This window comes from Argopecten irradians, chromosome 8 (genome assembly GCF_041381155.1).
Source record: "Argopecten irradians isolate NY chromosome 8, Ai_NY, whole genome shotgun sequence".
NCBI classification, from domain to species: domain Eukaryota; kingdom Metazoa; phylum Mollusca; class Bivalvia; order Pectinida; family Pectinidae; genus Argopecten; species Argopecten irradians.
In genome coordinates this window covers 42,704,426-42,719,290 of record NC_091141.1, presented here as the reverse complement: position 1 = coordinate 42,719,290, position 14,865 = coordinate 42,704,426, and the positions used below count along the sequence as shown (strand labels likewise).

General features: G+C 39.6%; 1 protein-coding gene across 1 annotated transcript in view; it reads left to right on the top strand.

Annotated features, from left to right (window-relative positions):
- Positions 1-14,865, top strand: part of LOC138330427 (uncharacterized) — a 79,828-nt gene that overhangs the window by 49,925 nt on the left and 15,038 nt on the right. Inside the window, exons 9-11 of the mRNA XM_069278036.1 lie at positions 7,406-7,669; positions 9,960-12,282; positions 12,801-12,913. Coding sequence (XP_069134137.1) covers positions 7,406-7,669; positions 9,960-12,282; positions 12,801-12,913 — 2,700 coding nt within the window. The remainder of the gene's footprint in view (positions 1-7,405; positions 7,670-9,959; positions 12,283-12,800; positions 12,914-14,865) is intronic.

Genomic DNA, 14,865 nt, shown 5'->3' with positions numbered 1-14,865 from the left:
TGACCCCCCGGGGGGCAGGAGGGGCGGGGCCCAATAGGGGAAATAGAGGTCAATCCTTTAAAATCGCTACTAGTCATAGAGTTCTGCATGGATTGTAACCAAATTTGGCCACAAACATCCTTGGGGGAAGGGGAACAGAACTTGTATAAATTTTGACTCTGGCCCCCTGAGGGCAGGACGGGTGGGGCCCAATAGGGGAAATAGAGGTAAATCCTATAAATCACTTCTTGTCCTAGAGTTTTGCTTGGATTGTGACCAAATTTGGCCATAAACATCCTTGGGGGAAGGGGAACAGAACTTGTATAAATTTTGGCTCTGACCCCCTGGGGGCGGGAGGGGTGGGGCCCAATAGGGGATTTAGAGGTTAATATTAAAATTCCTTCAGAAAAAAAACAATGAACCTGTATTCAGAACATTACTTGGCATTACAAACCAGGTGAGCGATACAGGCCCTCTGGGCCTCTTGTCTTAATTTAAGCTAGATCCTACTCCTCCTTCATCCTTGGATGGATTTCATCCATATTTAGTGTAAAACATCATTGGGGAAGGACATCATTGGGGAAGGACAATCATATTTTATATAAATGAGCCTGGTCCGACCCCTAGGGACAGAGGGACGGGGCCTAAAAAGGGGAAATTTTCTTAATTGAAGCTTAAAAATCCTACTAGTCCTTCATCCTTGGATGGATTTCATCCATATTTGGTGTGAAACATCATTGGGGAAGGACAATCGCATTTTATATATGAGTCTGGTCCGACCCCTAGGGGCTGAGGTGTGGGGCCCCAAAAGGGCAAATTTTCTTAATGTTAGCTGGCCCACTTCCTGTTTTCAGATTTTGGTCTCCAATCTCAATGAAAATTGGTCTATCGGGGTTTAAATTAATGCCGAACAACATGCAAACATTTTCATTAAGTCTTTGGTTTTCCAAGATGGCCGCTGGCCCACTTCCTGTTTTCAGGTTTCAGTCTCCAATCTCAAGGAAAATTGGTCTATAGGGGTTTTAATTGATTCTGAAGGGGAACTTTAGGTGAGGACAATCATATTTTATAAAGGACCGAGCTAAGACCCATGGGGATAGTATGGCGGATGTCCAAAATGGAAGCTTTGCTGAAATTTGGCTTTAAAATCCGTAAATGGGTTACAACCATATGTGATGAAGGGCTACCAAGTTTGTTCAACGAATGACATTTACCTATTTCAGAAACTTACATATTCAACTAAGGAGTTCCTTGTATTGTTTATATTAATCGTTAACCAATACTTTATACTGTGACTTTGTTGTTTTGTGCAATGAGTCAGATGACCGTTAAGGCCCATGGGCCTCTTGTTGAGGAACGATAATCATATTTGATAAAAATGAGCATGCTCCAACCCCTAGGGGCTGAGGGGTGGGGCCCCAAATGGGGAAATTTTTAGGTCATCTGACCGAAGGTCAGGATGACCTATTGTCATCGTGTTTTGTCTGTCGTCGTGCGCCGTGCGCCGTGCGCCGTGCGCCGTCCCCGCCGTGCGTCGTGCGTAAGACTATTTATACAAAAGCCTACTCCTCCTTCATCCTTGGATGGATTTCATCCATATTTGGTTTGAAACATCATTGGGGAAGGACAATCATATTTTATATAAAAGAGCCTGGTCCGACCCCTAGGGGCTGAGGGGTGGGGCCCCAAAAGGGCAAATTTTCTTAATTTAAGCTTTAAAATCCTACTCCTCCTTCATCCTTGGGTTGATTTCATCCATATTTGGTGTGAAGCTTCATTAGGGAAGGACAATTATATTTTATATAAATGAGCTTGGTCTGACCCCTAGGGTCAGAGGGGCGGGGCCCAAAAAGGGCAAATTTTCTTAATTTTATCTTTAAAATCCTACTCCTTCTTCATCCTTGGATGGATTTCATCTATATTTAGTGTGAAACATTATTTGGGAAAGGCAATCATATTTATATAAATGAGCCTGGTCCGACCCCTAGGGGCTGAGGGGTGGAGCCCCGAAATGGGCAAATTTTCTTAATTTTAGCTTTAAAATCCTACTCCTCCTTCATCCTTGGATGGATTTCATCCATATTTGGTTTGAAACATCATTTGGGAAGGACAATCATATTTTATATAAAAGAGCCTGGTCCGACCCCTAGTGGCTGAGAGGTGGGGCCCCAAAAGGCAAATTTTCTTAATTTAAGATTTAAAATCCTACTCCTCCTTCATCCTTGGGTTGATTTTATCAATATTTGGTGTGAAGCTTCATTAGGGAAGGACAATTATATTTTATATAAATGAGCTTGGTCCGACCCCTAGGGTCAGAGGGGCGGGGCCCCAAAAGGGCAAATTTTCTTAATTTTAGCTCTTAAATCCTACTCCTTCTTCATCCTTGGATGGATTTCACCTATATTTAGTGTGAAACTTCATTAGGGAAGGACAATCATATTTTATATAAATGAGCCTGGTCCGACCCCTAGGGTCAGAGGGGCGGGGCCCCAAAAGGGCAAATTTTCTTAATTTTAGCTCTTAAATCCTACTCCTTCTTCATCCTTGGATGGATTTCACCTATATTTAGTGTGAAACTTCATTAGGGAAGGACAATCATATTTTATATAAATGAGCCTGGTCCGACACCTAGGGGCTGAGGGGTGGGGCCCCAAAAAGGCAAATTTTCTTAATTTTAGCTTTGAAATCCTACTCCTCCTTCATGCTTGGATTGATTTCATCCATATTTGGTGTGAAAGATCATTGGGGACGGACAATCATATTTTATATAAAATGAGCGTGGTCCAACCCTTAGGGGCTGAGGGGCGGGGCCCCAAAAGGGCAAATTTTCTTAATTTTAGCTCTAAAATCCTACTCCTTCTGCATCCTTGGATGGATTTCATCTATATTTAGTGTGAAACATTATTTGGGAAGGGTAATCATATTTTATATAAATGAGCCTGGTCCGACCCTTAGGGGCTGAGGGGCGGGGCCCCAAAAGGGCAAATTTTCTTAATTTTAGCTCTAAAATCCTACTCCTTCTGCATCCTTGGATGGATTTCATCTATATTTAGTGTGAAACATTATTTGGGAAGGGTAATCATATTTTATATAAATGAGCCTGGTCCGACACCTAGGGGCTGAGGGGTGGGGCCCCAAAAAGGCAAATTTTCTTAATTTTAGCTTTGAAATCCTACTCCTCCTTCATGCTTGGATTGATTTCATCCATATTTGGTGTGAAACATCATTGGGGACGGACAATCATATTTTATATAAATGAGCGTGGTCCAACCCCTAGGGGCTGAGGGGTGGGGCCCCCCAAAGGGCATATTTTCTTAAGTTAGCTTTAAAATCCTACTCCTCCTTCATCCTTGGATGGATTTCATCTATATTTAGTGTAAAACATTATTGCGGAAGGATAATCATATTTGATGTAAATGCATGAGCATGGTCCAACCCCTAGGGGCTGAGGGTGGGGCCCCAAATGGGCAAATTTTCTTAATTTTAGCTTTAAAATCCTACTCCTCCTCCATCCTTGGATGAATTTTATCTATATTTGGTGTGAAACATCATTGGGGAAACACAATTATATTTTATATAAATGAGTCTGGTCTGAACCCTGGGAACTGAGGGGTTGGGCCCCAAAAGGGCAAATTTTCTTAATTTTAGCTGGCCCACTTCCTGTTTTAAGGTTTCAGTCTCCGATCTCAATGAAAATTGGTCTATAGGGGTTTTAATTGATGCCGAACAACATGCAAACATTTTTGTAAAGATTTTGGTATTCCAAGATGGCCGCTGGCCCACTTCCTGTTTTAAGGTTTCAGTCTCCGAACTCAATGAAAATTAGTCTATAGGGGTTTTAATTGATGCCGAATACCATGCAAACATTTTCGTAAAGATTTTGGTATTCCAAGATGGCCACTGGCCCACTTCCTATTTTAAGGTTTCAGTCTCCGATCTCAATGAAAATTGGTCTATAGGGGTTTTAATTGATGCCCGAACAACATGCAAACATAATTGTAAAGATTTTGTTATTCCAAGATGGCCGCTGGCCCACTTCCTATTTTAAAGTTTCAGCCTCCGACCTCAATGAAAATGAAAATTGGTCTATAGGGGTTTTAGTTGATTCAGAAGGGGGAACTTTAGGTAAGGACAATCATATTTTATAAAGGACCAAGGTAAGACCCATGGGGATAGTATGGCCGAGGTCCAAAATGGGAGCTTTGCTGAAATTTGGCTTTTAAATCTGACTCCTCCTTATATTAATCCTTGAATGAGTTTTGACCATATTTGGATGAAGGGCTACCAAGTTTGTTCAACAAATGACATTTACCTTTTTCAGAAACTTACATATTCAACTAAGGAGTTCCTTGTATTGTTTATATTAATCGTTAACCAATACTTTATACTGTGACTTTGTTGTTTTGTGCCATGAGTCAGATGACCGTTAAGGCCCATGGGCCTCTTGTCTTTATATTAGCTTTAAAATCCTTCTCCTCCTTCATCCTTGGATGGATTTCATCCATATTTGATGTGAAACATCATTGGGGACGGACAATCATATTTAATATAAATGAGCCTGGTCCGACCCCTAGGAGCTGGGAGGTGGGGCCCCAAATGGGCAAATTTTCTTAATTTTAGCTTTAAAATCTTACTCCTCCTCCATCCTTGGATGAATTTTATCCATATTTGGTGTGAAACATCATTGGGGAAACTCAATTATATTTTATATAAATGAGTCTGGTCTGAACCCTAGGAACTAAGGGGTGGGGCCCCAAAAGGGCAAATTTTCTTAATTTTAGCTGGCCCACTTCCTGTTTTAAGGAAAAATTTCAATGAAAATTGGTCTGTAGGGGTTTTAATTGATGCCGAACAACATGCAAACATTTTTTAAAGATTTTGGTATTCCAAGATGGCTGCTGGCCCACTTCCTGTTTTAAGGTTTCAGTCTCCGATCTCAATGAAAATTGGTCTATAATGGTTTTAATTGATGTCGAATAACATGCAAACATTTTCGTAAAGATTTTGGTATTCCAAGATGGCCGCTGGCTTACTTCCTGTTTTAAGGTTTCAGTCTCCAATCTCAATGAAAATTGGTCTATAATGGTTTTAATTGATGTCGAATAACATGCAAACATTTTCGTAAAGATTTTGGTATTCCAAGAAGGCCGCTGGCCCACTTCCTGTTTTAAGGTTTCAGTCTCCGATCTCAATGAAAATTGGTCTATAGGGGTTTTAATTGATGCCGAACAACATGCAAACATTTTCGTAAAGATTTTGATATTCTAAGATTGTCGCTTGCCCACTTCCTGCTTAAGGTTTCAGTCTCCGATCTCAATAAAAATTGGTCTATAGGGGTTTTAAAGGTAGGTTTCGCCCAATGAAATATAAAGACTACGAAATTGAAATTTATCCTATACATAGATATAATCTTCAGATCATTTTCAATGCATACAGCGAACAATATGGGTGGTCAGTTGCCTAGCTTGACCAGGAAAATACTCCTCTAAAAATAGAGCGAAGTCAAGCTTTACATAGAACATGACGTATTTTTTCCAAAACGAGGCCCCAGCAACAAACGGAAGCATGCAATAAAATGTCAGATAGAAGTGACAGTCTTGCCATGGCATGTTTAATTAAAAAGCAAAAACAACAAATCAAAGTGCGAGGGACTGTTTATACATATCATATAATCTAAAGTGTTAAAAAATAACAACAACAAATCGAAGTGCGAGGGACTGTTTATACATATATAATCTAAAACACTTCATGTTACTTACATACGCTCGCTAACTTTGTACACCAAATATACATGTAGTAAGTCTGCGGCTGTTTGTGCGCTGGCATATGTGTTGAAATTTAACTCACCACGTGCAATGCCGTTACACGAGTCCCAACAGATTCCGGCAAGTTCCGCTTGAGATGTGGCTTCTGTTTCTTCTATTGCTACATGCCATCTCTGAATTTAAATCCCTATTGATATCCTAGGGTGCTACCGAATCCATTATAATTTCCTCCACTTTGTTGCCGATTCAGATATATTTTTTTCAATTCACACACTTTCGTTCAGCCATTTTGTTTACTTTTAGTGCGTGACAATGCGCATGCGCCAAACTTCGACAACGCAATCCATCGCAGCTTCATTTGCATATTATTTTGTCTGACAGACACCGTAATAAATCAAGGATTTCCTTCAATTTTGTATTCAAGACACATTTGTTCAATCTCAAACACATAAAGAAATTTAATTGAGATATTTTCATATGTTTTTACATCTTTTCTTCTGCTTATCGCATTTCACAAAAAAAATATTTATTTGGTTGGGCGAAACCTACCTTTAATTGATGCCGAACAACATGCAAATATTTTCGTAAAGATTTTGGTATTCCAAGATGGCCGCTGGCTTACTTCCTGTTTTAAGGTTTCAGTCTCCAATCTCAATGAAAATTGGTCTATAATGGTTTTAATTGATGTCGAATAACATGCAAACATTTTCGTAAAGATTTTGGTATTCCAAGAAGGCCGCTGGCCCACTTCCTGTTTTAAGGTTTCAGTCTCCGATCTCAATGAAAATTGGTCTATAGGGGTTTTAATTGATGCCGAACAACATACAAACATTTTTGTAAAGATTTTGGTTTTCCAAGATGGCCGCTGGCCAACTTCCTGTTTTAAGGTTTCAGTCTCCGATCTCGATGAAAATTTGTCTATAGGGGTTTTAATTGATGCCGAACAACATGCAAACATTTTCGTATCTCCGATCTCAATGAAAATTGGTCTATGGTGGTTTTAATTGATTCAGAAGGGGGAACTTTAGGTAAGGACAATCATATTTTATAAAGGACCGAGGTAAGACCCATGGGGATAGTATGACCGAGGTCTAAAATGGGAGCTTTGCTGAAATTTGGCTTTAAAATCTGACTCCTCCTTATATTAATCCTTGAATGGGTTTCGACCATATTTGGATGAAGGGCTACCAAGTTTGTTCAACAAATGACATTTACCTTTTTCAGAAACTTACATATTCAACTAAGGAGTTCCTTGTATTGTTTATATTAATCGTTAACCAATACTTTATACTGTGACTTTGTTGTTTTGTGCCATGAGTCAGATGACCGTTAAGGCCCATGGGCCTCTTGTTGGTACACAGAACCCTGACATAAAGGGGAGTTGAGTAAACTATATAGGATTCTGCAATGTCCCATGTTTTTGGAGTTATTACAGAATTTGGTACACAGAACCCTGACATAAAGGGGAGTTGAGTATATAGGATTCAGCAATGTCTCCTATTATTGGAGTTATTACTTGTGCTGTGGTTGGTATTAGTCGTCCACTCTGGCAACAGTTCTAGTTGGATTTAGGATTCAATTAAATGTTTGTATCAAAATTTCATGTGTATTGAACATAATGCATTAAAAACGTTACTAACAGGATCTGCTCTTCATTTCAGTTCATTCAGAAATCTAAAACTGGGGCTACAAAGCGACCATTCTCGGTTGCAGAAGAGGAAAGATCCCTTTGGGACTTAGGAACCAAGCCTCCAGTGAAAAAGATGAGTAACAAAGTTACTGATAACACTCACTCTGTAGTATCATTCCAGATGAAACCTCTTCAGACTTTTGATTTCCCAACGACCAAAGGCGATTCCTCTAACATGCACACAGAACTGGATACAGGAATGAGGAGCAGTAAACAAGGCCTTAACATTCCAAGGGTGAGCATTTCTTAATAATTCAAAGTGTACAAAGGTATCACAGCCAAATTAGCCATTAGATTTAATATTTCACATTGATGGTTATTGTCACTGTGACTAAGATGGACAGACAAAAGTAGCTCATTATTTATTGATGCTGGGAAACAGCAATCATAGGAACGCTCGGTAAGCCTGAGCACATCAAAACAATAATAACGATCCGCAATGAAAATTAAATGTTGTTTTGTTAATTTCATACCCTTATTGAATGTACAGGATATAAGTTACTATTTTTTCATGAGTATAAGTGGCGACTTTTTCCCCTGAAAATCGGGAGTGCAACCTATACGCCAGTGCGACTTATCCGTGGACGAAAATTTAAAATTTGAGGATGTTGTTGTATTATTACGTTGTGATTCACATGTGAAAATCATAAGTTTTACTCGCCGGTTTTGTAAAGTTATACATCAAAAAAATCACTGTAAAAGTGTTGAAAAGATAAAATATGCAATGAAAATATATAAAAGATGAAAATTATTACGTATCAGATGCATGTTCAATTGCAAAATTGTTTAATTCAAGGAAAATTGGCCGACTGAAACGTGTTTCTTTACACTCACAACACAATGGCGGTTTAGTTAAGTCATACATTAAAAAAATCACTGTAAAAATGTTTTAACGATATAATATGTGATGAAAATATAATAGAGATAAAAAGAATTATGTATTGTTACCAAGGAAATAATAACTAATACGTCAAAAATCATCAAATATCAAACAATAAGTTAATTATATTATTAAGGTATTATGTGTCAGCAGACACCAAGAAAACAATCTTCTGAACGACTGCTAACTTGCACACATGTTACACAGTTACACACTGTCAACATGTGTATTTCCCAGAATCCTGTCCCTGTGATTTCAATGAAATAATCAGCAATCAAGTTTATACCCGTAAATTACATGTAATATAGAACATTATACCGAATATAAACATCACATAGTCATATTAAAATCATTTAATCGATCTCTGCAGCGGCAAACACCTAGAGGTCATAATCCGGAAGTTTACAAAAATAAGGCTTCAGTGAATTGCATCATGGGATGCTGATCACTTACCCATAAACTGTATATATCCTGTATATCCACATTGATACTGAGTCATCTTTTCTTTTATGGTACACTCAGCCGAAGGGACCCAAAAACATGATCTGAATTAGTGTTAAAATCAACAATGTGTGTAAGATAGAGAATTCACCTGTTGGAATCGCCAAGATACTCTACAGGGTGCTCCTACAGGGTGCTCCTACAAAGGACGGAATTTCCAAAGAACAAGAACAATTTGACAAAGAATCCAATTTTAGGTTAATGATGCAAGCCTTGATAATTCAGTAATCCTTCACACAACAATATAATTAATATACGAAATATATCAAAATAGAGATAAAATAAACTTGTATGCATACTGAAGAGAGTTTTTTAACCGGCATCCGTATCTGTCTTATGTTGTTCATGATTTAGAAGAATGGTGAAAAACAAAACCTATTATAAATCATGCAGAGATAGGACTAAATCGAAGCCAAGATGAGTGATAATGATCCGAAAATTTTTGATAAAAATCAAATAAATATTGAGTCCCACTTAGTCAAACAAGCTGAAGTAAGCCGACATTGTAACGTCGTTGCCGAGAACGTTATGTGACTACCGTAACTACGTAATGTCTGTCCGAACTCTTCCGAGATTGGGTCATGAACTTTCTGACTTCGTTGGCAATAATCGTAACTTCTATGGCGACCAGTTTAAAATAAAGGCATGTTTACAAGTATCGACTTTAAACAACTGCTGTACCAAAGTTATTAAGAAATAATTTTGAATATTCTTTGATATAACTTAATTTCAACTACATCTACAAATACAAACGATATTGGGATAGAATCTAACTTGACTTTTTGTTGATAGTTACGTATAGTGTGGCTTTAAAGACCAGTCAAAGACCTCAAATAAAATGCATGATATACCTGATTGAAATTATTATATAAATAGTCCTTTATCAGAAATTTTACTTAAAACATGCCATATCCACTATAAAGGATAAACAAATTTCTTTATTCCTTTGTTTGCATCTTTCATTTACAGCATGTATGAGTGGCTTAGCACTTTAATATTCAGAATGGATAGTTTGGCTGAATTTGGTTTTTATGCCAGGAAACCACAGCTGTCCCATCCTGTCTTGTACAGTCTTTATATGGAGAAGGGAACAGTTATATCTTACATTTTATTTTTTCTAACAAAACCATTTCTGCCTTTACAGTGTACAACGGGAGCCAGTGATGTACATGTTACAGAGGGAGCCAGTGATGTACATGTTACAGTGGGAGCCAGTGATGTACATGTTACAGAGGGAGCCAGTGATGTACATGTTACAGAGGGAGCCAGTGATACAGTGAAGACAGACAGCATTATGCAGTTAGATATGGACGAAATTGACGACAATGTGTCACTTCAAGAACTTTCCAAAACACCAAACCAGGCAGATCCTGCAGACAGTATCCACACTAGTGATCTAGTTTCAGAGAGTGTTAGAAATGACACTGTCAAACCAGTTGTTAATGATTGTTCAGTAGATTCAGGAAAGAGGTTCCCAAGGGATTCTACCATTGCTGATGATTTGCCATGTAGAGGTGTAATGACTGAGGCCAGGTGTGGATCCTCATCATCTGGTGTGATAGAAGACCACCACACAGTGATCACTGAACTAGACACACTCTCTAGTTTACTGGCTCCAACTTTATATACACCAGGTTCTGTTAGAGCTTCTGAAAATATGACAAACCCTGTAAAAAGACAAAACTTGGTTCCAGTCCAGCGAGCTCAGATGGTGACTGGTGCCCCCCTATTGACCACACCCAGAATGATGCAAGGACAGCCCGGGGTAATGTTGTACCCCCAGGGCCCTCCAGTAGAGCCTCATCTCCGTCAGTCTCAACCCAACATACCTCCCTACTGCCAAGTCCAGCCCAGCTTGCTGCCATACCCTCCAGTTGTGGCTGCAGTACCTTCAGTCCCTGTGGTAGCCATGAAAACACCACTACTACCTCAACCCCCTATAACAAGGCCATCCACATCAGCTTATCAGGGCAAGCCACTTTTTCAGTCAACCATGACTGGACAAACTTCCCAACCCCTTGGAGTTGTTTCTTCTAGCAATCCAGCTTTTCAATCAGCCGTGACTGGACACACTTCCCAACCCCTGGGAGTTGTTTCTTCTGGCAATCCAGCTTTTCAATCAGCCGGGACTGAACACACTTCCCAAGCCCTGGGAGTTGTGTCTTCTAGTAATCCAGCTTTTCAATCAGCCGTGACTAGACACACTTCCCAACCCCTGGGAGTTGTGTCTTCTAGTAATCCAGCTTTTCAATCAGCCGTGACTGGACAAACTTCCCAACCCCTGGGAGTTGTGTCTGCATCAATTGGTCAAGCAAAGACAACAACAGTACCTAGTCAAACATTACCCTCAGTGCTACCTGTACAAATGTCAAATCCAAGTGGACAATTGAATCTGTCTAGTCAGATGAATTCCTCAGCAGAGCAGGGAAGTAGAAACCAACCTGTGTCGTCCTTAAATGTTACTTCTTGTGAAGCCGCAAGTATTTCTAACACTGCTACTAAAGGAGACAAGCCATTCATTGACCCGGAGCTACATCAAGCAGTGATAGCACAACTTCGCCAGGCCTATCCTGCCTTAGCGACAGATCCTGTGTGGTTAGAAACAGTGGGCCTACAACAGACTATGGTTTTACAGAACTACATAGACGCCAGTAAAAGTGTAGTTTCTGACAAAGACAGTAACAACACTGTGCAGGAAAGTTTAAACATAGATGTTCAAAAGAGAGAGGAATCTGCCAAAGTGCCAACATCGTCATGCTCTGAAGTGTCAAATGGTGACTCGACCCAAACTGTGATAAATGAGAATTCTGCTGTGATATCCAGCCGTCAACCGCCAGGATTTGAAAGTCTTGCAAGCACAGATGTGTCGCTGAGTGAAAAGTTTGAGGATATTACAGATATCAAGGATATTACAGATATCAAGGATATTACAGATATCAATTTAAAAGAAGGAGCGAAAGGCTTGGTGAAAACTATACGTGATTTAACAAAGACGACCAGACAGGATTCACAGAATGATCAAAAGGAGATTACACAAACTAACCGGAATCCTGTGGAGAATAAAACCGTCCAGCATCCAAAGTCACTCCTGGACAACTTGATGCGTGTTGAGAAACCTGTAGTTCATGAGCCCAAAGTGTCAACAGTGTACAAAGAGTCATTTTGTCAGCAAGATAATCCAGTTTCAAAGGATACAAATCACAATGCTATAGTTTCAAAAAAATCCAAAACTATGTGTTCGAAATTGGTACCTGAAAAAACAAGCAGAGAAGTTGTAAGAATGCCAACACCTACAAGTGGAGAGAACTGGGAAGATGATGTTAATCCAAATCCTATACCATTTCAACACGACTTCCGAAAAGTTCGTCCAGCAGAGAAAACGAAAGCATCTTGGCTGGCGGAAGTGTCCAGGACCAATGTACCTCCAGGGGCACCAGCCAAGAAGTCCACAGTTGTCCCTACAGCAGGTAAGGAAGATTTATATTGATATAATAACTAGAAATTGTCAAATATTTTCTCAAGCACATTGTTGTAGTAACATTTATAGATGTGTTCAAGTCTGGGGTGTATGATTAGAACTATTCTATTGCGCTGTGTTAGACATTTTCTCTAATCAACTGTACATTTTTCTCCATTCATTTTGTACCTGCTGTGGACATAATGAAAACCTATCTATACACTATTGTTATGAGGAAATGTGTTCTATAATATGTACATGAATTTAGTCTTTACATGATTTTTATGCATACATAACCTATAGCTATCTGACTATGGGGCCAAACAGTGTTAACATATCTTTGTGACATTCTGACCATTAATGCCACTATGGCCTCTTATAATTGATAAAAAAAAATAATTGGAGTAATACTTTTCATACTTCAATTGAAAAATCATTGCAGGACATTGTAAATTGATTTGCTCCTAGCAAGTTTAACATGAAATCATTTGATAGATTGTTAATGAGATGGTAAAGTTAACATTTCAGGTGCTGGCAGTACAGAGGCGAATGGCAGGATGGCTGTTATACCTATGAATGCCAAAGTGGTAAAGAAAAATGGTGATGAAGACTGTGTTTCTAGTGGAGAAGACTGGCACCAGGTACAGCAACAAACATATTGTATGCATTGCATAGAAAGTTTTTAGCTCACCTGGCCCAAAGGGCCGGTGAGCTTATGTCATGGCGCGGCGTCCGTCGTCCATCCGTCCGTTGTCCGTCCGTCAACATTTCCTTTAAATCGCTACTATAAATAGAGTTCTAGATGGATTGTAACCAAATTTAGCCAGAAACATCCTTGGGGGAAGGGGAACAGAACTTGTATAAATTTTGGCTCTGACCCCCCAGGGGCAGGAGGGGAGGGGCCCAATAGGGGTAATAGTGGTAAAACATATAAATCGCTACTTGTCCTAGAGTTCTGCTTGGATTGTAACCAAATTTGGCCAGAAACATCCTTGGGGAAAGGGGAACAGAACTTGTATAAATTATGGCTCGGACTCCCCGGGGGCAGGAGGGGCGGGGCCCAATAGGGGTAATAGAGGATAATCCTATAAATTGCTACTTGTCCTAGAATTCTGCATGGATTGTAACCAAATTTGGCCACAAATATCCTTTGGGGAAGGGGAACAGAACTTGTATAAATTATGGCTCTGACCCCCCGGGGGCAGGAGGGGCGGGGCCCAATAGGGGTAATAGAGGTAAATCCTATAAATCGCTACTTGTCCTAGAGTTCTGCATGGATTGTAACCAAATTTGGCCAGAAATATCATTGGGGGAAGGGAAACAGAACTTGTATAAATTTTGGCTCTGACTCCCTGGGGGCAGGAGGGGCGGGGCCCAATAGGGGTAATAGAGGTAAATCCTATAAATCGCTACTTGTCCTAGAGTTCTGCATGGATTGTAACCAAATTTGGCCAGAAATATCATTGGGGGAAGGGAAACAGAACTTGTATAAATTTTGGCTCTGACTCCCTGGGGGCAGGAGGGGCGGGGCCCAGTAGGGGTAAAAGAGGTAAATCCTATAAATCGCTACTTGTCCTAGAGTTCTGCATGGATTGTAACCAAATTTGGCCAGAAAGATTCTTGAGGGAAGGGGAACAGAACTTGTATAAATTATGGTTCGGACTCCCCGGGGGCAGGAGGGGCGGGGCCCAATAGGGGTAATAGAGGTAAATCCTATAAATCGCTACTTGTCCTAGAGTTCTGCATGGATTGTAACCAAATTTGGCCAGAAACATCCTTGTGGGAAGGGGAACAGAACTTGTATACATTTTGGCTCTGATCCCCCGGGGGCAGGAGGGGCGGGGCCCAATAGGGGTAATGGAGGTAAATCCTATAAATCGCTACTTGTCCTAGAGTTTTGCATGGATGGTAACCAAAATTGGCCAAAAACATCCTTGGGGTTCACAGAATTCGTATAAATTTTGGCTTTGACCCCCTGGAGCAGACAGAGTGGGGCGCAATAGGGGAATTAGAAGTAAATATCCAAATTCCTTCTGAAAAGAAACAATGAACTTATATTCAGAACATTACTTGGCATTACAAACCAGGTGAGTGATACAGGCCCTCTAGGCCTCTTGTTTGATAAGATGATCTCTATGATTTCTTAGACAAAAAACTTTGCAAAAAATGGCCACATTTATATAATTTTTGCATATTTTGAGTAGTTACCATGGCAACTGAAGCTGCAAAATCAAAATTTTTTATTACAATTAAATAAGGGATGTACAAAATATGTCAAATTCAACAATTTAAATAGTAATTAACAGTTTTGAACATTTGACAGATTTAGGGGCCAAAAAGGGCCCAAACTATACAAAGTCCTTTGATTTATTATGTATCTTAATGCTTTTATATCCGTAATGCTCTTAAGATAAAAAATAGTTAACTTAATTCCAAGTTTAGCTTTCATTTGGGTGTGCCATATTGGCAAAAATCTGAATGAGTTCATTAGGCGGTGCTGTAAAACTGGAACAAATCTACAAAAGGAACACACAGATTGACTTCAGATGTACAGGATCAAATTTCTAGATCATGTGGAATAGGTGGATAATTT